Source organism: Heliangelus exortis, chromosome 5, assembly GCF_036169615.1.
Source record: "Heliangelus exortis chromosome 5, bHelExo1.hap1, whole genome shotgun sequence".
Classification (NCBI taxonomy): Eukaryota; Metazoa; Chordata; class Aves; order Apodiformes; family Trochilidae; genus Heliangelus; species Heliangelus exortis.
Window position 1 is genome coordinate 23,224,988 of NC_092426.1, and position 26,734 is coordinate 23,251,721.

The 26,734-nt window shown below is 48.9% G+C and overlaps 2 protein-coding genes across 5 annotated transcripts in view; one reads left to right on the forward strand and one right to left on the reverse strand.

The window, feature by feature from the left end:
* Window positions 1-9,521, forward strand: part of ABCD4 (ATP binding cassette subfamily D member 4) — a 37,819-nt gene extending 28,298 nt beyond the window's left edge. The window contains exon 19 of the mRNA XM_071746011.1: window positions 8,045-9,521. Coding sequence (XP_071602112.1) covers window positions 8,045-8,059 — 15 coding nt within the window. The 3' untranslated portion in view covers window positions 8,060-9,521. The remainder of the gene's footprint in view (window positions 1-8,044) is intronic.
* VSX2 (visual system homeobox 2) lies at window positions 1,460-26,025 on the reverse strand. 4 transcript variants are annotated; one of them, XM_071746029.1, is made up of 5 exons: window positions 25,455-26,025; window positions 24,100-24,184; window positions 21,028-21,151; window positions 4,269-4,449; window positions 1,460-3,265 (listed from the first exon to the last, which is right to left on the reverse strand). In XM_071746029.1, the coding sequence occupies exons 1-5, from the start codon at window positions 25,891-25,893 to the stop codon at window positions 2,871-2,873; spliced, it is 1,224 nt and encodes a 407-aa protein (XP_071602130.1). In that variant the 5' UTR covers window positions 25,894-26,025; the 3' UTR covers window positions 1,460-2,870. The 4 variants fall into 4 exon arrangements, with proteins under 4 accessions (XP_071602130.1, XP_071602131.1, XP_071602129.1 ...); XM_071746030.1 differs by having other exon boundaries at window positions 1,460-3,202; window positions 25,455-26,019; XM_071746028.1 differs by lacking the exon at window positions 25,455-26,025 and having other exon boundaries at window positions 1,460-3,202; window positions 24,100-25,445.
* Window positions 26,026-26,734: the final 709 nt, after the last annotated feature.

The following is a 26,734-nucleotide window of genomic DNA, read 5'->3' on the forward strand; positions in this document are numbered from 1 at the left end:
CACACAGGGGTGATGTGACATCCCATCCCACCTCACAGCTAGACAGCAGTCAGAGCTGTACCCTCTGGCAAGCTGGGCTGGGTTCTCTGCCTCCTCCCAAACATTTGGCACTTCAGCACATGCTCAAGTGGGCATGGTGGAGTTTTTTCTGGGTTGATGGTTGGAGTTGATTATCTTAAGAGGTCTTATCCAAACATGACAGTTCTATGATTCTGTAATTTTAGACTACTCTGTACCACCAGGTGTACTGGGAGCACTAAATGAGGCTGTGGTGGAACAGGAGCTGGTGGCTTGCCATGAAACACTACAGCCCATCTTCCCCACACTCCCACCACCTACTATAGCAGAGCTAAGCTTCCTCTCTACTTCCAAACTGCCTTTTTCCTGCCTTTCTTTTCTTCAAACCGTACATAGATAATATGTTTTAAGGCAGAGCTTGCAGATATCCTTAATTTTATTGACCAGGTTCTTCTCCCTTCCAGTAGGGCACAAGAGAAGAGCAGAATAAGGTTCCACCTGCAAGCAGAGCTTTTCTCAGCTAGGGACACCAGTAGGATCAACAGCAGGAGGAGAGAGCTGGTTGATCTCCTGTTTGCTCATCACAATGTGATACCACTTGGGGTCTACAGGTCTGATATGTCTGGTGAACAGGCTGGACACGAGTGTGGGAGACAGGTGCTATTTGATGGTATGTGTGCTCATTCCAAACTACACACTTGAGTTTGTATCAGAGTTCCCCCCAGAGCTGGATTAGGACCTACAAGGGCTATGCCCTGTGGGCTTGTAGCTCCTTTACAAAGTCAAGCCCAAGCACACTCATTATTCTACATGTGAAGTCTCTCTATTTCCTATGCATATCTGCCCTGCCTCAGACCTCAGCCTTTTTCCCCTCTAAAACACCAGATTTTTCCATCAGACCATTCACAGGTGCCATTTTCACGGCACACAAATCTAATCTCCTCCTCTAATAACTCAGTATGGTCTGCTGCTGCTTGCAAATCAGAGCTCACCTTGCTAGAAATCTTGTCAGTACCATTCCCTCTCAATGAGCTCCCTTTTCTCAGGCCAGCTGGGCCCTGCAGGCTGCTCCTGACAGAGGGGGTGAGCCTGCCTGAGGGTCTGCTCAGCTCTAATGCCAGGGCACCTGTGATGTGGGGTGACCCAAAGCACCAGGGCTGTTCTGGACTCTGAAGTGACTTATTCTCTGACCAGTTGCATGCCATTGTGCCTAACTTAGCCTCAGGTACAATCACACCACCTTCAGCTTTGTCTTTCAGTGCAAAAGGAGAGCAGCATCCAAGCCCCATCTTCTCTGTGCCTGAGTGGGGAGTAAGATGAAGACCTCTCTCTCTGCTGCTTTGGCTCCCACCTCTCTCTGGCTACAGCATGATGCCCAGCCTCCTATTAGCTTTGGATGAATTCACCCTTCTTGAACCATGGGTCATTTACAGGTCTCATACACAGTATTCCAGTTCAGTTTTATTTTTGTTCATATCTTTACAGAAAATGGCACATAAATCACAGATGCTGGATGACTAGAAGTTGTTACAGCTCCATATCTCAAACACCTTAATACTGAATTCTTTTCTCATTGTATATACATTATTTACACACCATGGGCTATCATCTAACACGTCAAACGACCAGGGGACAAAGACAGACAGGGGCTGGATGGAGGGGCTTAACCTTTGACCAAAGAAAAACAGTAGCTCAGGAAAGGATGCTCACAGATGAAAGCAGGACAGAAAGGGTCACCTGGAAGTCACTGTCCAAAAGCTTTCGGGGTGGGAGGGAATAGCGTTTTACCAGGATGGTACCATAGAGCAGGTTTGGCTTCATGGGTCTGCATGTGCTTGTGTGGGGCCAGCTGGGAGACATATGTACATGTTACAGGAGGATGGACTGGGGTGTATCTGCATGGCTGTCATTCCCTTTAACACTCAGACAGAGAGCTGGACAAATTTAATTCAATAAATACATTTGTCAGATGTTGCTGTCTCACCTGGAATAATGTATTCAGTAAATAAATTCACCACTTGGCCATTCCACAGGGGTGCAGGAGGCTCCAAAGGCCTTGGCATTTGGGGCAGTCAGACTGTTGTGGCCAGCCCTGCAGGGGCCAGCAGCATGGGCTGGGGTCTCCTGGAAGTGCCAGGTGGGACCAGGCCATTGTGCCCATGGGCTAAGCCTGCCTCTCCCTGCCAAATGGAGTAAAACTCAACAACCTCAAAGCTGTTTTTTTTTTCACCCCTTTCCATCGGACCCCATCACCAGGCAAGGAGAGATGTGTGGAAGGTGCAAACCACCCTAGGTGGAGAGTCACCATTTCATGCAAACATTGTCATGGGTTTGTCCCACTGCAGCCTGGGCCAGAGCCAGAGGCAATGGCTGGGGGAAGGCAGCAGGTCTGCCTGGGGCATGGCAGGACAGGGCACCAGGGGAAGAGGCCAAGGCAGAACTGGGAGAGACATGCACCAAGGAGGGGTATGGCAGCATGGGACAGGCTCCCTTGAAGATGGCAGATGGGGCCCAGGGCTGGAGCAGGAAGAGAGAGCCCCAGAACTGGGCCAGAAGGGCCCAGAACCTTGGTGTAGTCTTGGGTGGCAATGATGATGGGACACTTCCTGGTCCCCTGAAAAGAAGCGGGGGGGGAGGGGAGGAAGGCCCAGCAGGGTGGAGGAGTGAGGAGCAGGAGTATGCTCGAGGGGAGCAGGTGGGGTGCAACCCTGCCAGGCATCCCCAGGTGCAGAGACTGGGGCCCCACTCCCTGGACATGGACAGCCAGGCGTGCCTGGTGGTCCAAGAGGGGATGCAGCCCCTGGAGGACACAGTGTCTGTTGGGGATGGCTTCTGCTGCCTCTTCCCCTCGTCTAAATCAGCTTCTCCTCCTTCTGCGATGAGTTTGACTTCTCCGTCTGTCTCTCATCCTCCGCCTCCACTGCCTCCTCTCCTGTCTCCGTCTTCCTGCCTGGGGCTGGGGTGTCCCCAGCAATGGTCCCCAGGACTTTGGTGCTGTGCTCCTGAGCTTTGGCCCTGAGGGCAGCAATGCTGTTTTCTCTCAGTTCCTCCTGGGAAATGGTGGTTTTGGGATCTGGGCCCCTCTCTTCCTTGTCACCTTTGTCAAGCTTGGGCAGGGCCTGGCGCTCCACCTCCGTCTTCCTCCCCGCCTCAGCCGCTGCCTCCAGAGACTTTTTGTGCATCCCTAAAAAGAATTGTTGGTATTCGGGTTTAGAAAAGCGCCTGGGCATGGGAAAGCCATCTTGAACTGAAAACAGCAAAGATAAAGAGAGGCCAGAATTAAGGAAAAGCAGAAACCCTTGCTTCACACAGCAGTCACTGCGAGCCGCTTGTTCTGGCCCTCGCCCGAGGGCAGCCCAGGCACAGCCACTGCCTGCTGGGGCAGCCTGGGCCCAGCATTCATGCATTTTAGGCTGCCCTGAAAGGTCTGTAATTACTCTCCCTTCCATTTCTTTCTGTGAACCTAAAGCTAACTTGTCCCTGTATGGGGATGAGGGTATAGAGCAGTTGCCAGAGCTTAACTGAGGCTGGGGAGGGACATCCTCCATTAGCTATTCCTGTGTCAACCCACTCCTCACACCCCCCACCCCTCTGCCTCTCTCCATTTCACACAGACAGAAAGTCAAGGCAGCCTGTCATCAAGATGCCAGACACTAGTTTTGGCACTGGAACCAGCCTGAAAAGTCAGAAAGCAGGAAGCAAAGAGCAGGAGCATGGTAGGCTAGCAGCTACCTCCATGTCTGCGCAGAAAGCCAAGTGAAACCAGACAGAAATGCATCTCCCCCAGGTGCCAAGAGCAGGAGGAGGCAGCAGGGTGCTTCCCCTGGGATATGGGGCAAGAAAAGTACATTTGGGGGTCCTGACACTCCACACAGCATCACAGAGCGGCAGGAGTCAGACTGAAATTATCTCCTGTCTTGGGCAAGGGTTGGAGCCCCTGCTCCCTGGGCACAAGGGGTGATCGTGCCACAGGAGTCAAAGGCTAACACCATCCTGTACATGGGAGGCAAATTCCTGCCCTGGCCAGATCCTGCAAGTCAGGATCCAAAGACCAGAAAGGATTTTGGATGAGCAGTCAGACCCTTTTGATGAGGACCCTTGGAGGATGAGGTTGGGAGGGCAGTGGGATGGAGGGGCCTCGCCCTGCTGCCCTCCCCCATGTTTTTAACAAATCTCCAGTTTCTTCCTTGCATCCCCCCACTTTATCTCAACCCACTCACCATCCCCCACAAAGGTGGCTGTTCTCTTACCCAGGAGCCAGGGGGCACAGGACTCCATGATGCCATCCTTGGCAGACTTGAGGATGGACTCAGGCAGTGGGATGGAGTGACGCACCATGGCTCCATAGAGCCCATACTCAGCCATCACGCTGCTCCTGCCCCAGCATTTCTCCCTCTTCCGCCATTTGGCCCGGCGGTTCTGGAACCAAACCTGAGGTGGACGACAAGGGAGGACATGGTTTTTTTGGAGGGAGACAGTGTGTCAGTTCCCTTCCTGCAAAGAGACACACATGAACTTGTGCAGCAGGATGAAGGCAGAATCATTGATGCTCGACCTGAAAGCACTGCAATCTCTTTCCCTGTGCAACAGTACCTCTCCCTTGCAGGAGCAGATCCCATCCCTCTCCACAGGATACAATTAATTTGCCATTGCAGTGTCTTTTTCTGGCAGCTTTTGGCTCTCATGCCTGGGATTTCCTTTCATTATTTACAATGTGCCTGAGCTGTGGTGCTGGGCTGTGAGCAGCGGTGCCTGCAGGGAGGGCTGGGATAGGGGCAGATGCCTGGGAGAGGCAGCAGAGGGGAGAAGCTGATCTGTGCCTTCGCCCTGAATTCCCAGTTTGAAAAGCCCCTCATCTCTGCAGAAAATTGGCAGAATAATCTCTGAGCTGTGACCTGGGGGGCAGCAAGCAGAGAGGCGGGGGTTGGTGATGGTGCTGGGGGGGGGATGCTTGCAGAAACCTATTAGCGCTCTCTCTCTGATTTCCATTCCTCTTGTCTCTCTCACCCTCCTCCCTCCCCATCTCCCCTCCCTTCCTGCCTTGCAGAGGCATCAGCTTTAGATGAAAAATTGCTCGAGGTCTATTCAGAAGGAGGCAAAGGAAGAGTCAGCCCCAGGGGCAGCCCAGGCCTGATTGAAAAATAAGTTAATTTCAGTTTGAATCGATGGGCCTCAGGCACTGAAATATCACGGGAAATTAAAGCAGCTGGTCCCCAGGGAACCACGCCATTGACCTGCGCTAATTAATGCCATGAAGTTACCAGGCCCCTCTCTGAGAGGCAGCCCCTCCCTCCCTGCGGACACCCCAAACACCTCCTCATTTAACTAATTAGACTCACAGAAAATTGGGTGTTAATTTGTTTAGGATTTTTTTTTCTTTTCTATTTTTTTCCCTCCCTTTTCTCAGAAAGTACATGGCAGAATGGAAATGAATGGCGGGGTCTCGCTGGCAGATGGATGCTCGGGGTCACTCTGCAATCTTCTCTGACTTGATTGCTTGATTAGGTCGTTAGCACATTAAAAAAAAAAATTGCTTGCCGTCTGGTGCTGGCCTGATGAGTGGGATGAGGCGGGAATCGCCTGGGTAATTTATCTTTTTATACTGCAAAGAATTTGATTTCAATCTGCAGATATATGGAGGTGCCTTTGACACCTGTTTAACATTACAGAGCTGACAGCTTAACCCTCTCTTGTCTCCACCACCAGTAGTCCTGGGGGAGCTTGGGCTGAAGCAGGGACCACAGGGGGACTGGGGCAGACCCCCCCCTCTGCCATGTGGACCACGAGACTGATGCCACAGAGTGAAGTCCTCCTCTCAGCTGGTGAGGTGACCTCGCAGAACTGCGCAGTGCCAAAGCCTTATGGGGACAGAGCTGCAGAGTAGGCAGGTGGCTTGCTAGTGGGATGGGCTGGTGACAGCCAACCTTGGCAGCTTTCTAAGAGCCTGGCTGGCCTGTCCCCACAGAGAGGTCTGCAGGGTGGCTGGAGAGGTGGTCCCAGTGGCTCTGATCCCAGCTTCTCCAGCAGAAGACACTTTGTGCATGTCAAAGGAGATTTTACAGTCAGGGGCCTTTGCCACACAAGTCACCTCCTCTGCATGATAAAGAGTCTGATTCACATTTTTGTACTGGCAATACGTAACCCCTGAATCATAGATGGCTGCAGGTCCACCAGGGCCTGAGCAAGGCCTCTGGGGAGCACCAAACTTCTCTCTCCACCTTCTTCTCCATGTCTCAGTGACACGGGTTTGCTTGGTCATGCAGTCAGCAGGATGCTGGCAGGGTCTCTCACTCCAGGACACACACTCCTCCTGCTTCCACAGCCCAGAGGGCAGAGCTGGAAAGGACCGGTTTTCTCTGTTTCCAGCCTCTGACACAAGAGTTTGTGGTTCTTTCTCACCCACCAGCCTGGGGCTGCGGGGCAGCCACCCCTGACACATCCATGCTGAAAAGAGGCAGCTCAACATGGTGGGGCCAGGAGAGGAATCCTGTTTGTTCTGCCTTAGATAAACCAATACAATTATACCCCTCACCACAGACCTGCCCCCCATCTCCCTTGGCTTCAGGAAGAAATTCTTGCACTACTCAAGGGACAGCACCTGTAAATCTCCTTTGTTTTGGGCTGCTCTGACACCTGCCCTTATTTCCAGAGCAGCTTGCCAGGCTTGGCTATATACAGCTGTGTTTGTCACCAGTTGTCACACCTGGGATCTCAGCCAGGAGCAGGTTTTTCCACCAAGTACCCAGCAGACAACTTTTTAAACTCTCAGTCCTTTTTTAGTGAGGAAAACATCCTCACTGATGTTTTCACCAACTCTCTTCTCACCTTGGTGGGCCAGACATCTCTCTTGCCTCGTGCTCCTCTGACCTTCTCCTTAGCCAAGCCTCACTTGCCCCAGCACTGCCTGCTGCTATTACACCCATTGCCATGGAGTATCCCATTTCCCACGGCAGGGCCACTCAAATACTGCAGAAGCTCTGCTAATTTTGACAGCCCAATTTTGACTAGAGCTGGTGAAATTTTTTCAATAAAAATATGCTGATTCAATCGCACAGGAAAAAACCTCCTTCCAGCCAGTGGAAGTGTAATCAGAATTATCTATGGTTTTCTTCTGAATCTTGTATTTTAATCTCAGCCACCTAAGACATGAAAAATCTATGTCTAAACCCAAATGGGAAAACCAAAATTATATCAACACCTTAGTAAGATAATTTGATATCTCTGAAACATATTTTTGTCATTCCTCTTGGTTTCGACTTGGAAAAAGGGAAGTTTGAAATCCAAGAACTGCCATTGGAACAGCAGCTGGGAGGCCATCTGGCTTTAATACCAGGAGCCATATCTTTATCTCAGAAATGAAGTGAAGCTGATGATGCTAAATAGTGAGTATTGATGATGCTAAATAGTGAGAACCCTGTCCAGCACCTGTGCCACAAAACTCTCCAGAGCAGCACACAGGGAAGAGGTCCAGCACAGCACTAGCAGCCCCCACACCATTCTGATTCAGCAGAATAATTCCCCATGTCTCATTCTCAGCATTTTGCCCTAGTTCAGATGGCTCCATCAGCGGGATGTTCTTCTGAGAGAAGATCTTACTGTTTTCTTCAGCTTTCCTGATGTGATAGAATAATTTTCCTGTGCCTCTAATCTAAGATGGATTACATGAGTTTTAGTTATTCTGTGGTATTTTTGGCTGTTTTGGTACATCAGCCACGTCTGAATATTATTGGCATCTCACTTTCCTTCCCTTGTCTGAGATGAGTTTCACCCTTAAACTTCCATTCACTTACGGTTTTGGTGTTCTGTGACTCCTTACGCTGCAGTTGTCTTTGCTTGGAAATATTTACAAATTCCTCTGTCTCTGTAAAATTCAGGCTGCTTCAAGCTATGCTTAGGTTCATCCATGTTTGGTCTTAACCCTTCCCTTCACACGGGTCAGCTCAGCTTTGAAAAATGCTTTATTCATGTGGCTGTGTATCACACACCTTCCTCCTCACTTCCTTTCATATGGTTCTCCATTGCACAGCCCAGGTTGTGGTGAAGACTGTGTTTGCACTTCCACACTTCACAACCAGTGCTGAAAAGCCCTGATTAATTTTAGACACATAAGGTGTTTGTGCAAAGTTATGAGGATCTGATGCACAGAAGTGTCTTGGAGCAATATGCTACATCATAAGAAGATTTACAGCTTTTTATTATCACATGAGAACACTTTCTGAAAGATGGTGAGCTGGTTCCAGGAAATCCATCCTTAGAAACTGGACAACAGAGTAAAAATGACAGGTGTGTCTTGCTACCCAGAGGACACATTAACATTGAGTTCAGCCCATGCAAGCACACTGGGTGTTTAGCAGCCCAAAGCCCTCTCCTGGACTGCTTCTGCCCCCCATGAGTGATGCCTTTGGCATATCAAGGGCTGGGTCTGGGGTGGTGGCCACTCTGACTGAGCTGGGGGCAGCAGCCAAGCGCACCTCTGACAAGACTGCCAGACACCCCTGGTGCCCTGAAAGCAGGATAAGAGGATGCACACTTCACAGCGCACATTGGAAGCCAGGTCCAGTTTCTGCACCCTGCAGAAACCACAGCCCCTTATGTATGCATTGGGTTTGCTCCTCTGGGCAAAGGAAAGCAGCAACACCAAAACTCATCACCTTGCCAAACCTACTCTTAGTATGAAAGAGGCAAATAGGGAATGGTAACATAAGCCCTTGCTCAGAGAGGATCTGCCTGGCAACTCTCTCCCCATTATTTGGTAAGAGCTGAGCATCACACACTTTCCAACCCCACTGGGTGGGTCACACTGACAACTGCCTCCTCCCAGTGCAGCGACAGCCTATGATCCAACAGCAAACACCAGCACCTTCGGTATAGTCTCCTGGATGCTTGTACCACATGCCTGTCCTTCTGATGCCCTCTTACCAAAACTAACAGTACTGCAAGCCTAATAAATGACGATGTTCCTAAGCCAAATCTTCGCATTCCCACCCTGAATGCCCGATGCCCAAAGTGGAAAAAGCCGAGGACCCCTGGGCTGCACCGCAGGGCTGCAGTGTTTTGGAATCAGGACTGGCAAGGTTATTCTTGCCAGTGTCCTCCTCTGAACCACAAATGACAACCAGTTCTTCTTTGGATTTTTGATGATGCAGAAGAACAAATTGTAGGAGGAGGAATCTCTCATTTTAAAATGGGACATGAGTCTTAATGTGTCCTTGCCATCTGCATTCATCATATTAGTTAGTTTGTTTACCTAATCAGCTCCTGAAACATTGTCTGCTAGAGAGAGAAATCTCCTGGAGGTTTGCCATGAGCCAGGAATCTGAATTAGGAAAGTGATATTTTAAGACACCTGGGGTGTTACTGTGTATTGTTTCTGTACTGTGTAAATCTAAAATTTTCACTGGTTATACTAATTTTCTTAGCTTCTACTTCCCAAGTTGGGGCACACTGCCTGGAGAATTGGTGCTGGTCAATTTGTCTTTCCAATAAAATAATGTTATATTGCATGCCCAAGCATTCCTCACCCATGAAAGGAAAATTACAGGCTCGATAATAGTGACTTTTTGCTTCACCAGATCTCACATACTGCCTTTGATTCAATAGGGGTCTTTCAGGTAAGAAGCTTCATGGAGCTTTATGGCTCGTCCTAGACCAAAACAGTGCATGCCGAAATGTCCACTAGATGGCCTCAAGCAGATGCACGTCCACACAGGCACTGACAGACGTACAGACTGAGACATAAAGACACAGAAACACAAACACGCCAGCACGCATCACACTAGCACACGACTTGGACAGGTCGTGGGGAGCAGATGCTCATGGCTGTTGGCAAACCAGAAACCAAAGCAGGGGACAAAATCTCAAGTTCCCCCATCTGAGACCAGCTCCCCTGCCCATGGACTAACAAGCATGGACTAAGACATCTCTGTAAGATGTCTGCAAAGAAGCCATTTCTGATACTGAGCTCTTCAAGTAAGGATGCAGCAGAGAAACCCTGTCTTTCCAATCCAGGCAGCCTGGGAGATTTCTGGCCTTCTGTTTTCTGGCCTTGGGTTGTAATCCTCTGTCATGGTCTCACTTGGTATCATGCTGCTGCTGGCATTCCAACCCAACACACTCGGGTCCCCCTAGCACATCACTCTGCTAGCGCTTCAGCAACGTTGGGCTGAAATCCTCACAATATTCTCCTAGACCTCTTCCCTCTGTGGCATCCATTGTTCTGTAAAACACTCAGACATCTACACCAGCACACTGTAGATGCTGATGTTCCTTTCACCATTATGCTGCTCTGGACTGATCCTGTCACCTCATTGCACACACAGCACAGCATTGTGCGCTCTGGTATGGAGAAGCTGTGTCGCAGTGTATGCTTTTCACTCCTTTGCCTGCATACTTATTCCTCCTCTCCCTGACTAGAAAAGGATGGTCAAGTCAAGTCCACTCCCTCCCTTGCAGCAGAACAATGCTCCTAAAGTTATGCCCAGCAGCATTCCTAGCCCTTCACCCTTGGGTCCCTTTAGTAGGTCCAGCTGCAGATCAGAGAAGACCTCCAGCTCACCTCCATACAGGGGGCCTTGCTGCCATCTCAGCACTCATTCTTTCTGACAACTACACACCTCCCTTTCTACCTCTATCCTTTCCAACACAAGCCTCTACAATGAGAGTGGTCAGAATTAACAGCTCTTTTAAATTAAAAAAAAAAATAAAGCCACATCCCCACCCTCATATTGGACAGGGCTGGTGGCCCTGGCTGAGTCCAATCTGAGGATGTGAGTGTTGCAAACTCATACTCCCTGAGAACACCTCCCCATCTGCACTCACAGGGCCTGGGGCTTTGTAATGAATTGCTATAAGAATGTAAAGTCTGACTGGGTCCTGGGGCTTCCTCAAATCCCTCCCATGTAGTAATCACCCCAGGAAAGTTTCCTGTCTTCAGGCTGCTGGTGGAGACTGCTCCACTTGTGCAAGCCTGGAAATGGTTTATTGATGTCTTTTCAAATGTAATGTCAAAATTATTGTCACTGTTTATGGTGACATCACTTTCTATGGCTGGTGTAAAGTGGGTATGAAGTTAAATGAGAGCAGTAAAGGTTGCACATGGGCTGCATGGCTGATCACAGGACTCATCATCCCTCCTCTTAGTCAACACAGGGAAAGAGCTCTCTGAGCTCACATTAGAAAAGCAGTTCCCATGCATGCTATGGCAAAAGCCCTCCCTGATAACAGCTGGAGTCATGTCTGATTCACTTGACAAATAAGTCCAGAAAGACATAATGAGGTGACCTGTGAGATGGAATTCGTGCCTCTTGGGCAGACATGATGGGTCACTGCAGGTTGGATCTCCTCTAAGCTAAATTTCCACAAGGCACACATTGAGTACAGGCTCAATACAGTACCCAGCAAAATTGTAAAAGCTATTACCATGTCAGGAGTCCTGCAGACCAGACCTGCCTCTGGATGCTGCTCATAAAAGCACTGGGCCAAGCATAGCTACTAGTTGCAATTCATCTGGCTTACGCAGCAAAAGGTGTAAAATCCCTCCTTCTTTACCCAAGAACATGTCTTAAACTGTGCCCCCTTGGCAAATGTGGCATTTCACCTGACCTTTCTATCTCATGTGGTAACATGTTTTTTCACTTGTTGGCATGTAACCTTCAAAAAGTGGAGAACTTCATCAGATGTAGGGCTCCCAGCTTCCTCAGACAAAAAGAAGTGTGCATGGTAACTCTAGTGAGATCAGTGATTCAGCACATGCCTGATTGTGCTGCACATCTGCACAGCAAATACATCTCTGAGACTTTGACTTCATCATGGCCAGATCACGATGCCAGATGACCAACAGCATAGCTGGAGCTATGGCTCTATATAGGATGCCAGATGCTAGGACACAGAAGATAAATGCCCAAATTCCTCTTTTCCTAACATGCTGATGAAGAAACAGGAAAAGCATCAGGGCCATGGGTGTACAACAGACACAGGAAAGCTAACAAGGGTGCACACATTGTCCAAGTCCACACAAACCCCAAGGATACATCTATCATCAACACAAAGGGTGATACTGCATAGGCCATCCACCCTTTGGGTGCTCACAATCCATGCCTCTGTTAACCAAGCTGATATCCTGCCTGTGTGGTTTCAGTTTACCTCCTTTTTCCCTGATTATGCTGCTCTGCAGCTACTCTGGCCAGAGGAAATGTTAGTGCAGGTCTTCATGAACATCCATATGCATTCTGTGCATTCAGGGGCACACCATGTTATCACCTTCATGCTAGAGCAAGGCTAATTGGGAGCTGGAGGAGAAATAGTGCATCACCCTCCATGAGGTCTTCCAATGGGCACCAAAATCAAAGCTTGGGATGACAGCCTTCCTCAGAGGTTGCAGAGCACTGCCTGTTGCCCTTTTCTTTAGCAGTACACACAGAGCAAAGGGAAAAGATGCACTCTGACCTTCTCCAGGAAAAATATAGGACCCTGAGGCTGTGTATCAGCAGGATATGGTGTGGGCAGCACTACTTGGTGCCCCCCATTTCCCAACACAAGGCTCAAGACCTTCCCTGTGTTCATGGGAACAGCCCACAAAGTCTCCCCTGTGGCACGGGCTCATCAATGCACAGGAATTCCTTGTGCATGGAAGCATTAGCTGGAAGATACCTACTGAAATGTGTTATGTATTGTAAAATTTTGTAACATGTTGGAGTCAACTTCTATGCAGCAGCTTGGACTGAGCACCAAAAGGAGAAAGTTGCAGTCCTTTACAATCTCCCCTTGGGAAGATACACGGTAAGGATGGTGTTCGCAGTTCCTTGCTTTGTGCAACAAGACATCTAATCACCCAACCTCAGCAAATCCTTCACCAGGCTTTCTTGAGTCTGGGGAAGGAGGAGTACCACCAGAGACAAAAAACAGGTCAGAATGGTGGTCTGTACCCTGACTACCACCCAAAAGGTCAGGACTGGCATATGTTGTCTGCACTGGGGTGGTCCTTCAGAGCTCTACTCCTACCAAATGTCTGCTTCTGGCTCTAGCTGTTCTTCAGCCCAGTGTGTCCCCCACCTTCTGCATGTAACTCATGACTCCAGGAGATTTCACATGACACTTGATAGCTGCAGAAGGATCATGTTTCAGGCAGTCACCACTGATGTGCCACTGATGCTCACAGCCAACATTTTCTGGTTGAGCTAGTGCACAGTGGTGTGACCCACAGAACTGGCAATACACAACCTACCTGTGGATGCTGCTCACATCAGGGTAGCTCATCTAAGCTCACCAGGGCATTCTAAGCTATGGCCCAAGCTTAGTTCACCCAGGCTGAGATCTCCCAGGAAGGGATCCTCCCTCAGCTATGACTCAGTGAAGCCTCAGTCTCAGTCATGGTCACCTTGGTCTAAATAACAAACAAATGGCAGGACACTACAGTGACAGTCATGGGGGACACTAAGTTGGAAGGATGACAGTGATACCAAAGATACAAAGAGACCTAGAGATGTCAGAAGCACCTGCTGGACATGGTTGTCTTGGAACAGACTTCATTAGCTTGCCTGTATAAGAGCAGTGACCAGCACAGATACTCCTCGTGTACACGCACATGCACATGTTGGCTAGATACTTCCAAGGGGTTGCTTCCCAACAACACCCACAGTTCAGCCTCCCTCTGGGTGACCTAAGCAGTGCCCTTGGAGAGGAGAGGGTAACATGGATGAGAAGTTATTTCTCCCAGTGTCTGAGCCAGAGCTTCCCAGAGGCAAGGGTAGGCAGCCTGGCTTCACTGGCCTGGCTGAACAACACCTGAATGGGCTAACCCAGCCTGGCAAAGTGCTGCTGCTTGTCCAATTTTTAATGGGCCATCTCCAACAGTCAGGGAAGAGATAGTCGGTCACTTCTAGACCACAGGGGGGTCATAATCTTCATATTTTTGATTGCGCGATATGGATGCCATAGGCCTGCATATTAATCACAGGAAGGTCACTAGATATAAGCAATAGTTCACTTGTATTATCTTGCTACAAATTTGGAGAAAAAGCTGCAGCTGAAAGCTCCAAAAACCATAGCCTAAGTTTCTGCTCTGCCTTTGCTCCAACAGTTTTGAGCCTGACAGAGACCCACTGGAACAGAAAGCAGGGAAAAACTTGTACTTCTCACATCAGGAAAGTCCTAAACTGAACATCTTTTGCTGTTCTCAGAGCAGTGCTGCTCAGAGTAGACAGAAAAGAGCCTAAAGCTTTCTCCACAGCCTCTGATGAGGGTGGTTTCAGGAAGCCACCTTTGGATATTATAGCAACAGTTTATTCTTTTCTGCTCCACAGAAGGACCAGACAGACTTGTACATAAGGAGACCAGGGACCTCTTTATGTCTGTTGAGGACGAGATTTCTCAATAGCTTGGTGCATGAGGCAGACAATAGCATTTTTGTGTATTTCTGTACAGGCCTGTGCAAAACATGGCTTGCAGAAACCCCACAAAGACACAATGAAAAGGCAGAGGAGGTTCCCGCTGCCAGAGAAAAATGGGAACAACTTGTTGAGATCTATCAGGGTAAAGGATAAACAGTACAGAGGAAAATAGATCCATTAAGAAATAAAGGGGAGAGTAAATTAACCATGTCTCTCAAGTGCCTCTGTTATTGAACTATTAAAAAAATCTCTATTCAAAGCCAGGAAAGGAGGGAAACTTTATGATAAATGGTCATTAAAGGAAAATCTGAACACACAACCATCAGCTAGTCCCCCTAGCAGGCATCCTAAGGCTGGAGGGGAATTAACTATTGAACTTGCTGGGCTGCCCAATTATTTTTTTAACAATCAGTTGTGGAATACTGCAGCAGTATCAGAGGAGAGAAAAGAAAGTTTCATAGTTAGGAGGGCATGCAAGTGTTCTCAGCAGGCAGATTTAGGGTAGTGTTTCCAGAAGAGTTCAAGTGATCAAGGAACTACAGCACCTAGGCTGACTCAGAGAAGTGGTGCCCTTAAGTCAATGTTGTTAAGAAAACAGAGGGATAAATGCAGTGAAGACAGTCTGAGCTGTCACAGGCTGTCAGTAAACTCGCAGAGCCAGCCCTCATCGCCCTGGCCACAAGGGGGGAAAGTCTCTGCCAGAGCACTCCATAAGCAATGGGCTATGGCATGGTTTGTTACCTGCACATCCTTCTTCTCGAAGGGAGCTTAAGTGCTCCAGCACTGGAAGGTATCTGCTCCTCAGTGCCTCTCCAAACCAGGGAGAGAACAAGGAAGGAGCTGTCATTGCAAAGCCCGGTTTCCCTCCCGACTGTGGAGGAACACTCCAAAACCACACTGTCCCTTATGCTGTGACAGCTATAAACATCTTGCAAAGAATGGAGCAGAAGGCAAAGACAAGATATTTTGGTTTTATTTGAGTTTCTGTTCCATTTAGAAAATTGGTTTGTGGCTGAAGCAACTCGAGGACTGAACACACAGGAATAAAGTTGTAGTTGGATATACAAAATACTCATTTTTCTATACCATCATCTCTGCACTTAAAAAACCCCAAAAACAACAACAACAAAAAAAACCACCTTTACAACTGCACTTACAGCCCCAGCTCTAGCAGGGTAAAAGCCACAAGCTGGGCAGGTAACCTGCACAGTCTAGCAACAAGCAGTGAAGTTCCCACTTCACAGTAAGCTGAAGAGATGTTCCCAGCCCTGCATCTGCCTTCCTGTCTGCTGCCTCATATTTGTCCTCTGTCCAGAGACACACAGTGTCAGACTTTCCAGAGGGCAATCCCTTTGGGAAGGCTTGCCCAGGCCCCTGAACTTGCCCATCACCCAGCCCCTCTATTTGAAGCAATAGTAATTGACGTGTAAACGAAGTTCTAGCACATGGACTGAAAACAGACCACAGGTAAAGGGTAATGAAAAACAGTCCATTTCAGAAAGGGCCAAATTAAACAACTCTTAATTGAAAAATGGAAATTAATATGAATTTAGATTAACTAAACAAGCATGTTATTGAAGAGGCAGCAAAGTGAATGAACTCCTAACATACCAATTAAAGACATGGAGGCTGAGATGCACCATATGCCATGAGAAACACTCATAATAATATTCTCACCAAGCCAGTAAGTTTGATTAGTTTTATTACTCTCACTTGTACACTTCCTAAATTTCTAAAAGTATAGGGGAAGTTAATGACACTTATCTGGTATCACACTGCTGAAGCTTGCCCAAGTGCTCAGGAATTATTGGCAAAGATAGCCAGCACTAGCTGCTCAGCTCTATTTCATTATTCTTGCAGGGCTTGCAGCTTTCTTTAAAAAAAAAAAGAAAAAGAAAAAAAAAAAAAAAAAAAAAAAAAAAAAAAAAAAGGGTTTTGAAATGGTTGGCTCAGACAGCAGCAACACTTTCAGCTTCACTCCTTCAGTGCAATACTGGTTCCTCAGGCCTCCCCAAATTACATTCACCTCCAAATACAGAATGTTTTTTGCAAAACTGAAGCAAAGCAAGCCTCTTGTTCTGGAAAAGTACTCTTGCTACAAATGCTTTTCTCCTGACGACCTCCTTCCCAATTCCTCCATCCTCATTCTGCTCCTAAAGGGCTACACAGTGATAACAAAATACATTAATCTGATAGCAGCTAAAAAATTAGACTTTCAATTAGAGTTTTACTTGGCTTTCAGTTGGTTTTAACCAAAATTGACATCCTGAATGCCTGATAAAAGTTTCTGGATACACAGAAAATCCTCACTCCTCACATATGGCACTAACACTTCCTTGGGATTCCTTGGGATACATAAGCAAAATGTCTCAGTTTTATTTGTCTCAAAATTCTTCACCCATGTAATTACCATACAATCACTTAACAACAAGAACTGAGATTTTTTTTTAATTTGCTTCGTTCCTTAAAAGGTAAATCTAATGTCCCTACAATGTCGATGAGGAGCCTATTTTTTGATAATACTGTACTGATTAATTGATTTATTTCATCAGCAGGAGACATACTGTAATGACAGACATACACAGTCATTTGAATAATCCCAAATCAAACTCTACTGAACGTTAATACAGTAGATGGTTGTGTTTATAGTTTGGAAGTGTCACATACTAAATATTCAATATGGGTAGCTTATCTACAATCTACACGTTACTCTTCAGAGTATCTGTTATGAGAATGACACTGATTTAAGACATGTGTCAGAATACTTGTCAGCCTGAGGCCATTTTGAAGACTTCAAGTTGTTTAGTAAGGATATACTTTCCCACAGGAATATACTTCCCACACCTGGATTTTACAGAAAAGTCTGGGTTTATTCTAGTAACAACACTGCAACTCTTTTGAATACTCTTTCAAATGAATTGATTAATGTAGTGTTTTTCAAATATCTTGCAAAATAGCCACAGGGACATCTGGTCTGATTTGTGCAAAGTGTCTCACTGGGAAAATTAAATTATTTTCCCATGTTGCCTGATGTGAAGATGTTTGTGCTCCTTTTAGATTCATACGAGAGGAAGATGCACACAGTGTGAGAGCGCTGCCTTGAAAAAAAAACACACGCATTCATCCTCTCTCTAAATGGAGGATCTGAATATTTTTCCCTGAATTCAATGTTCTCTCAAACCAATAACTTTCCTGGCCTCTGATGGCTATTTGTAGTGTTGTGCTGAAGGTTTTACATGCAAGTAGTTCCTATATATCATTTGCGCTCTTTGAATTTCACTTTCATATTGAATTTCATAGGTGATTTACTTTCCCTTTGACTACTACCTCCTGAGAAATAATTCCATGAATGAAAATAAGGGGTAGGTATCACTCTTATATGTGGGTCCAGTGGGAACCCACACGAAATGCTGTCAAAGCCCACAGCATGTGATGCTCACAACAATCTTGGAAAACACTTTCATCAATGACCTACAGGAGAGAGAGAACAATGTGGAAAGATGGGAGACACTACAAGCAAAATGCAAAATGCAAAAATGCAGAGCTCCCTTGACCAGTTAGAAACTGATTCAAAAAAAATTATAAATATTATGAAGGGAATAAAGATTCATTTTCAGATCTTCCTACGGATATTAAATGATACAAACAGATGCAAAGCAAGATTTACTTCACTTGTGTAGTTCTGCACCAGAATTCCTTGCCATGGGATGTTAAGGTATTTACATATGTTCAAAATCCCAGGAAACTGTCACAGTTAATGTCTGTAAGTATCACTAGATAGCTGACCTGCTTTTATAACTTTCTCTAACATACACCTGCCAGTGTCAGAGCTGGTAGGATTTAAAAAAAAATTAAAATTCTGTCTAAAAAAAAAGTTTGAAGTGACTGAACTACATAAACATAACAGGTAGGGAAACAAGCAGACCAGTGCTTATTTGAAGCTGTTTCTGCAAGGATTCAAAGTGCAGCTGAACTGGTGCACAGCTGTGGGCATGTGGTTCCTTAACATCAGGAAGACTGACAGGCAGGATGGGCTTCACAGAAGGACAACCACATGAATAAGAGACCAGTGAGTGATTTATGAAGAGTTATTTAAGAAAGTATCTTCACAGTTTGCTTAAGCAATGATTAAAACCAAAAGTGACAGCCAGAAGAAGAAATAACTTAGATTTATTTAAAGAGTGTGAACACCATAACAAGGGGGAAAGAATAAGCCTCATACAAAAGAGGTTAAAGTTGAAAAGGAACATGAGGTGAAATATCAAGAAGCATGGCCAAGCCTAGGAATTATTTTGTCATGGCTTGTGACACAAAGAAAAAGCACGGACAAGAATACTTCATAGAATATGTGGCAAGGGACAATCGGGTACTGACCCCTTGGGGAAGTTGGGTGGGAGCTGAGTCCTCCATTAGCAGTGCCCAGGACTCCTATGTGACCCTGATGCTCACCTTGGCACTGTGCTCATGATCTCACACAGCAGATGCTGAAGAAATTCTGCTGTTTCTTATGATTTCTCCTTTCACGGTGAGTGAAACTGTCACCTTCAAGCAATTTCCCCTGGAATACTTGTGCCATTAGCAACATCTGATGTTCAGAACAGCCACACCATGAGTTGTTTCTGCTGTCCATGTCTAGCTAGATCTCTGGGGCAGTGGAACCACAGTAAGGAGCACTCCTCTTCTTAAAAAGTCTGCAGTATAGAAAGAGCTGGCAGCTGTTTATTAGCCAGCTGCAGAATGACCAGCTGGCAGTAAGTCAGTGAGAGCTGAAATAGGTTACCCACGATTACACTTCCAAATGAGACAAACCATTGAGTCTCAGAACTAGAAGAATGCTCCCAATGCTGAAGCAGTATATTCAGTGCCTGGGTCTTCACTGTCTGCTGTAACATGTCCCTCCTCCTCACCCATCATGAGGGACCTCAGCTCTGCCCACAGGAGAAATTGTGCCTCTGCAGTTCAAGATACTGTACCACTAGATTAACCTCTTAATTGAAAAAAGGCCCTTAGTGGGAAATCAAAGGATCTTCTTTCCAGCCTAGCATGAGATGGTGGGTGCAGGCAATGCTACACCCCCGACAGATTTCTCCCTTCCTGACGTGAAGGCCTACAGGGTCTCACATGGAAAAATGACTCAATGTCCAGCTTGCTCTCTCTAGAGGTAAAGCATCAGAGCCTGGAGCAAAATCCTAATGTGTCAGGTAGGGTATCAGATGATGGACCATTATTTCTGAAGCTGGAAATCCTGTCAGTGCACAGGTTATTTACAAGCTATTAGGTCAGCAGGAGTACTGCCAACAAAATGGGCTAAGAAGCACAACTTGCTTTTATAAAGATGTCACTCTTGATTGAGCACAAGAATGAGGGCAGTGAGAGGGGCTTAGGACTGAGGGAAAAAAGGCTGCACTTTGGTTTTGGAAGCTCTCCCTGTCCCTGTGCAGGGTCATGCCTCAGCATCAAGATAAGGCTTGACACTGGGAGCTAAGTGCCCTGTGAGCTGCCTTCAAAACCAACAAGGCTGCAGCCTCTTGGGCCATCTCTTTAGCAAAGAAAGAGCATGGGTGAAGGAACAGATTTGGCTTTCATGAGAAGAAAGAGCACTCACTTTCACTGAGCAGAAAGAGGATATAGGGAAACCAGGACACTCAAACATCATGTCCAGCCAAGAAACAATACCTGTACCAACAAAAATGGGTTCAGGACTTGGCCATTACATCTCTGTGTCCTCTGCAGCAATCTCATACCTCATGGGAGCAAGGCATGGGGAGGAGGGAGGCAGCAGAAGCTGCTGGTGTCCACCCTTGTGAACTTTGTATTTGGTCTGTCCAGTAATGTTGTACCTCCCACACTGTACACAGCATCTGTAAGTCTTATCCAGCTTTTTGGGCTGTAATGACTGCTTGCATACTGGCTGCCACACAGGCTGAAGGCTGGTGCTGGCACAGCCCTGCAGCTCCAACTGCTCCTTACCACTGGAGGATTCACCACACAGTGGCAATGCTCCACACCCAGTGGTTCTGACTCCTCACAGTGCAAAACAGGACTGCATGCAATTCAACCCCAAACATTAAAAATCATTTTAAAATAAATTTCAGGAAACCTTCTCTTGAGGAGGCAAATGCAGTGAATATGCAGAGGGGGTGCAAGCACCTCACTGTTCCCCACCCATCATTCCCACACTACGATCCTAGCTGGCTTCAACATCCCTGTGCATCCTCCTGCACCCAAAGGAGCAGAGATGAGCTCTTCCCCTTCCATAGTGCCCATCCAGACCCAGTCTCTGGGAGGCTGTCTTCTTGACTATACCACCAGGACCTCAAAGCACTGCAATCTTTCCTTACACACCAGTCCCCCTTCAATGATTTAGGGTTCCCTCTGTTAGACAAACCCCCAATCACTGGTACAACATGCCACATACAACACACCTTGACATACAAACACCAAATATGAATCTGCCAAGAACAGCTGACCTGGCTACCTACTCATGGAAAACAGGGAAGCAGAAAGCCTGGGGAGGTTCATTCAAATCAATGCCAGCCTTCCCATGACACTACCTTTTCTTCAGGGAGGGATAAGCACAGCTGAGAGGGGGAGGATAATGGGGTCTGGGAGATATGATTACCTGTATCCTGTCTTCTGGCAACTCTGTTTTCATGGCCAACATCTCTCTAGCATATACGTCAGGATAGTGGGCCTCATTGAAGGCCTTTTCCAGCTCCTCCAGTTGGTAGGATGTGAAGATTGTCCTGAGGAGAGTAAAACTCTTTGATCAAAAAAACATAAGAAGAAGCAGAGATGATGAAGAGTCAGAAATGGACACAGAAGCTACAGAAACCTGAGTAAACTGATAATGCATAGCTTTTCCACCCCATCTCCTGTGTTTCTGTGCACAAAAGGTCAAGTGCCAGGGTGAAAGGAGAAAGAGAAAATGCCAGAAGACAGTGCTTTAAACAGTTACAAATCACCTTCGCTCTGGGGACTTCCCTCTGGAGACAGCGAGCACTGCCACCAGCACTGATGGCAGCTGCACTTGCATCTCAGACCCTGCTGCCTTTTGTGGGAATCCTGGGGGTGTCCCTGTCCCTCTCTCCTCCTCTGACAGGAGATTGAACCCATCCCTGGCCTGCCCTAAAATCACCCCCTCCTCCTCTTGTAGCCTTGGGTTTCTTAACCCTTTGATAGTCAGGCCGAGATAAAGCAACATCCCCTCAGCACCCCATCTGGAGAGGTGTTGAGCTCTTCCCCAGCTGCTGGTCCTTAGCCTCTTCAATCTCCACGAGCAAATGATCCTCCCCTGAAGCCCTGGTCCTCGGCTGAATCCTCCAAGGGTTTTATCCACTCTGTTCCTCACTGCTTTTCTCCAGTCCTTCATTACAAATCCAGTGCCAGCTCCCTTCCTCTGCCTTCACCCTGTTTGCTTCTACTCCGATAGCCCATTAGCTGCTCCCTGCCAGTTTGCATTACCCCATTATCCTCTGGAAATCCTCCTGGACCGCCCTTGGCGGGCAGCAGCCCAACCCGCCTTTGCACAGCCAGTTCCCAGCTCGGGACAACCAGATTGAAAAATCAGCAGCTGGAAAGCCGAGACGGATGAAAGCCTTTCTCCAGGGGATGGATGAGAGGTCTCAGGACACTTCCACTCCCCTGAGTGTTAAAACTCACACCTTCCAACCCCCTTAGTACACAAAAAGCTATTTTTGATTAAAAAAAAAAACAACAACAAACCGCTCCAATGGCAAAAAAACCCCCAAAACCAAACAAAACAAAAAATATAAACCCAAAATCAAACAAACAAAAAAAAAAAAAACCCAAACCAAAACCCAAACAAACAAAAAAACAAAACCAAAAACCAAACCAAAAAACAAACAAAAAAACAAGCAAGCAACTAAAGAAAAAAAAAAAAAAAAAAAGCCACAAACAATCCCAAACACCAAAACAACAAAATACAGCCTTTGTTCAAAGTAAACATATAAATATATTATCAAACTAAGAAACCCGTAGCTCCCAGAAGGTGGAAGGAAACAGGGGGAATACATCCAAATTTCAAAAAAAGTCCTACATTTCCAGAGATCATAAACAGAAAATCTCAGAAATATCCTTTGCTGTTCAGAATCTAAAGGATTTCACCAGATCGATAACATTACAAACAAAAGCAGCATGCAAATGCCAGGAACATAACTGCAATCAGATCCTTCTTTAAAGTCACTCCTAAACCCATTCTCTTTTGAAACAGTTTTTTTCCAGCTCCGACAAATCTGTGAACTCCAGGGACAGCAGAGGCACATTAAGTCATTTATTTTCTCTCTCTGGGACCACAGGAAAAAATATTCCAGTTTTGATACAATTTAGATTTCAAGCATTCTGCTCCACTCTCCTCTGACTAGAGCGCTGAATCCCAGCAAGGCTCTCCGACAGGACAACGTTCAGCTGAAGTTTCCCCTTTTAGCTCTCGTCCCTGGGTAGCCCCTGTCTCTTTTTCAGTACACAACCCTCTCTTACTTTTGTTGCAAATATCTGCAGATTGCTGGCCTGTCATCTCACAGCCCGTTCCTGGTACGACTAACTAGAGGTCTTAACAACGGCTAAATGTTGCAGGTTTGTTTCTGTCGAGAACTGAAAATAAAACAAATCTGAACTTCGTTTTCCCTCTGTGTGCCCTTCTCCCTCCACACCTCTTCCCTATGGTCTACATAGAAAACGAATCCATATTTACTTCAGGGCACCCAAACTGAGAGCATTTGCTTGGGGAGGGTCCCCGGGTTTGTGATGAGCCCTTCAGTTGCACGAATAGCAGGACGTCTCCTGGGATAGTCCGTCTTGTTCCACCCCGCATCCTGCTAAGCTTTCACTGGGGCATCTTTTAATCCACCCTTCCTACATCGTGGTGGGATTGATTTAATTATTCCTAAATCACCCCTGGTGGATGGTGTCTGGTCTTCCTTTGTCCTGACTCTCCGGCCACAGCAATGCCAGAACTCAGCAAGGGATTTTTCGTTTCTGTTTGTAAGGCACAGACAATTCAACTCCATTTTGACTGTGGGAGAAGTCAGACAAAGTCTATTACCCTGACTGTTCCAGAGGGGAAACCAAATCCCGCCTCACATCTCCGAAAGTGGATCTTCTTTTTCGTTAAGAAATTGTCCAGCTTTCGTCAGCTTCTCTACAGGCTGTGTCTGATTCTCAACTATTTAATCTATTGGCAAAACATTTATTTGTAAGCAATAAAATATTTAAATAATTGATGGAAACTGTCCCTTGCTGATAGCCAATATTTATATTGCTACATGCGGTGCAAGGAACAGTTTTGATTATTTGAACTGCTTCGATTTTGGACAGGATGATGTTTCTTTTTTTCTTCTGAACATCAGTGATCTGTATCTCACCCAGGTGCTCAGGGGCTGCTGGGGTTTGCGGCTCGGGATGCTCGGATCCTCAGCCATAAAAATTTTTAAAAAACGATACTCGTGGCCAGTTCCCACACTCCCTAAAGTCATATCCCCAGATCCGATCTATTTTGGACAGGGAGAAAGAAAAAAAGGAAAAGGCCCGGTGGAGAAGCCGAAGGGGCGCCTAGACTCTCCAGGGGCCGGTGTCGGGTTATTTCGTTCCGGACGGGCGCGGGTTGGGCCCGCCGGTGCCGGATGCCCTGGGGAGGAGACAGAGGGATCCGGTAGAGTGGCGTCTGCTCTCTTACCTGTGCCGCCTCTTCTTTCGTTTCTTGCTCTGGTTTAGGGAGGATTTGGACATTTTCCGGTCGCTGGAGGAGACATCCTCAGAGTCTGCGGAGAAACAGGCAGCGGCCGTGGGCTGGGGCTCTCTTGCCACCGGGAACCCACGGGCAGGGCCGGACCCGGTGGCTCCGGCTCCCTCCGCCGGCTCCGGCCGAAGGTTTCGTTGCGTTGTTGCGCGGACGGGGCCCGCCGCCGGCCGCTCCCTCCAGCCCGGCGCGGCCCCAGCGCTGCTGCTCCCGACCCCGGCTTCAGCCCCTCTCCCTGTCCGACCGACTCGGGGAGATTCACCCCCTCCAGAGAAAGCTCCGGGCCGGGACCGGGCTCTCGCTCCCCCTTCTCTTCCCCGGAGTCGTTTGCTGGGTCTGCTGTTTGTCTCCCTGCTAAAATGCAGAGCCCGGCAAGCACAACAAAACCGTAGGAAAACGGGGGAGCTGCAGCCCCGTCCCCGCGGCCCGGCACCCATGGACGCCTGCCCCCGCCCGGGGGTCCCGGACTTCCCCGCAGAAACACAGGAAAAGAGAAGGGAAAAACTGAGGCTCATGGAATACCAGAAAAAAAAAAAAAAATTAAAATCCGGTGAAGAGCTGATATCTGCCCTCTGCACTCCACTCCCCAGGGAAGCCCAGGCCGGGGGGCTACGGACAGGACGGTGCCGCCTTTCCCCCGAAGGAGCAGCCGGGGGACCGAACCTGGACCCCCGTTTCGATGCGCACCGCTGTCCCTGTCGGGAGCCGGGGCTGGCCCCACGCTCCGGCCCTGCTCCTGCCCGCTCACACCTCGGCACCCGCCCGGCCATGGTCCCAGCCTCAGTCCCAGCGCGTCGCTGCTTGGGGAGGTCGAGCTGAAGCCGGGGGCGACAGGTACGACCTGGGCCGGGCACCGCGACGGACGGCTCCAGCCGCACCCGGGATGAGACGGGGCTTCGCCTTGGGGCCGAGCACTGCTGCCTGCCGCTCCGGAGTGACCGGAGGTGGCTTGGGAGAGAGGCCTGCGGGAAGGGTTGTGGGCTGCTCCTGCCGTCTAGGAAAGGGATGCGGAGCGGCCCCTAATTCTCCGGCAACGAGTTGGGGCTGCCGGGGCCGCGGGGAGACCGCTCCGCCAGTGGTCCCCTCATCCCGGGGCTGGGCGACCCCGGCCGCACCGCGGCCGCAGCCCCGGACAGGGGCGGAATATGCTCCCGCCCGCCCGCCTTTCACTTCCTCGGGATCGAAAATAAATCGCCTTCTCGACGCCGGGCACGGGTCCTTCCGCCGGGGCGGCGGGTGTGGGGGTGGGGGGAGGCGCTGGCGGGGTCCCCGGAGGCCGGGGACGTGCCTACCTGAGCTGGCCGTCTGGCTGCTGTCCAGCTGCCCGGGGGCCCGAGCCAGGGGCTGCAGGTGGACGCTCTGGGGGTCGGAGAGCACCTCCAGGAAGGTGGGCTGGGTGTAGAAGCCAGGGATCCCGCCGGCCCCCAGCAACCCCATGCCCACACCGCCCACCCCAGCAGGACTGAGCACGGAGCGGGCCGCCAGCAGGTGCCCGGCGGGCAGCGAGTCCAGGGCGGCCCGAGGGTGCGACGGGGGCTCCTTATTCAAGCCCAGGATTTCCTGGATGCCGAAGCCGGTGCAGCGGGGAGGGGTGGGCCCGGAGCTGGGCTTGGCTCCCGCCGCGGGGGGCGGCGGAGGCGGTGGAGGGGCAGCGGGGGCGGAGGCCGCGCCGTCGGGCTTGGGCTTACCGGGCAGGCTTGGGGCCAGCGCCGCGCCCGCTTTGCCCGTCATGCTGCGGCCGGCGGTCCCTGGTGCCCGCTCCGGGAATGCCTGGGAGCCCCCGGCTCAGGCCCCTTTTATCCGCCCAGCCGGGAGCCCGAGCGGGGTCAGAGCCGCGCAGCCAATCACAGGGGCCAGCAGCGATTAGGGATGCCAAAAAGCCGGCACCGGCGGCGGCGGGGCCGCAGCTCGGCGGGCTGGGGCCGGTACCGGCCGCAGGGCTAGGGTCGCCACCCGCCCCCGAACCAAGAGGGGCCGCCCCGGCGGGGCAGGCCCCAGCCTCTCTTCGCCTCCAGCTGTGCTGAGGGAGGTGGAGTTAGGAGGGATGGGGGCAGCTGTGGTTTCATAAACACGGCTCCAGCCTGACAGGGCACTGGCTCCCGAGGGGAAATGCGCAAAGCACCCGTGTAGGGAAACGCCGGAGCCCCCGGCTTTTTTGCTCATCCCGTCTTATGAGGTAAATACGCGGTCAGCAGAGAAATAAGGGGGCATGGAGGAAACCTAAGGATTAAAACCAAGCACTGTTCCTTGAAAGTGTAGAGCTGCAAGCATTGTAACTTGAAAAAACATCACACCCTAAGAGGTGGTGAAGTAGTTGCTTGGACTCTGTGTAGTCACCCCTGCCCATAAGCATGGTTTCTGAGCCACATGACTCTTCAGAAACTAAGAGCACCTCTCACCACCCCTAGGCAAGATACCACAAACCTCATCCCTGCCAGCCCTACCCCAACTAAAAGGCATTAAACCAAGAAAAAGTCTTAGTTTCTTAGAGAAACATCCTGTTTCACTCCACCCGAGGCAACAGCTCCACCACAGCGTGTACCATTAGTGGTGGCAAATAATCGACAGTTTA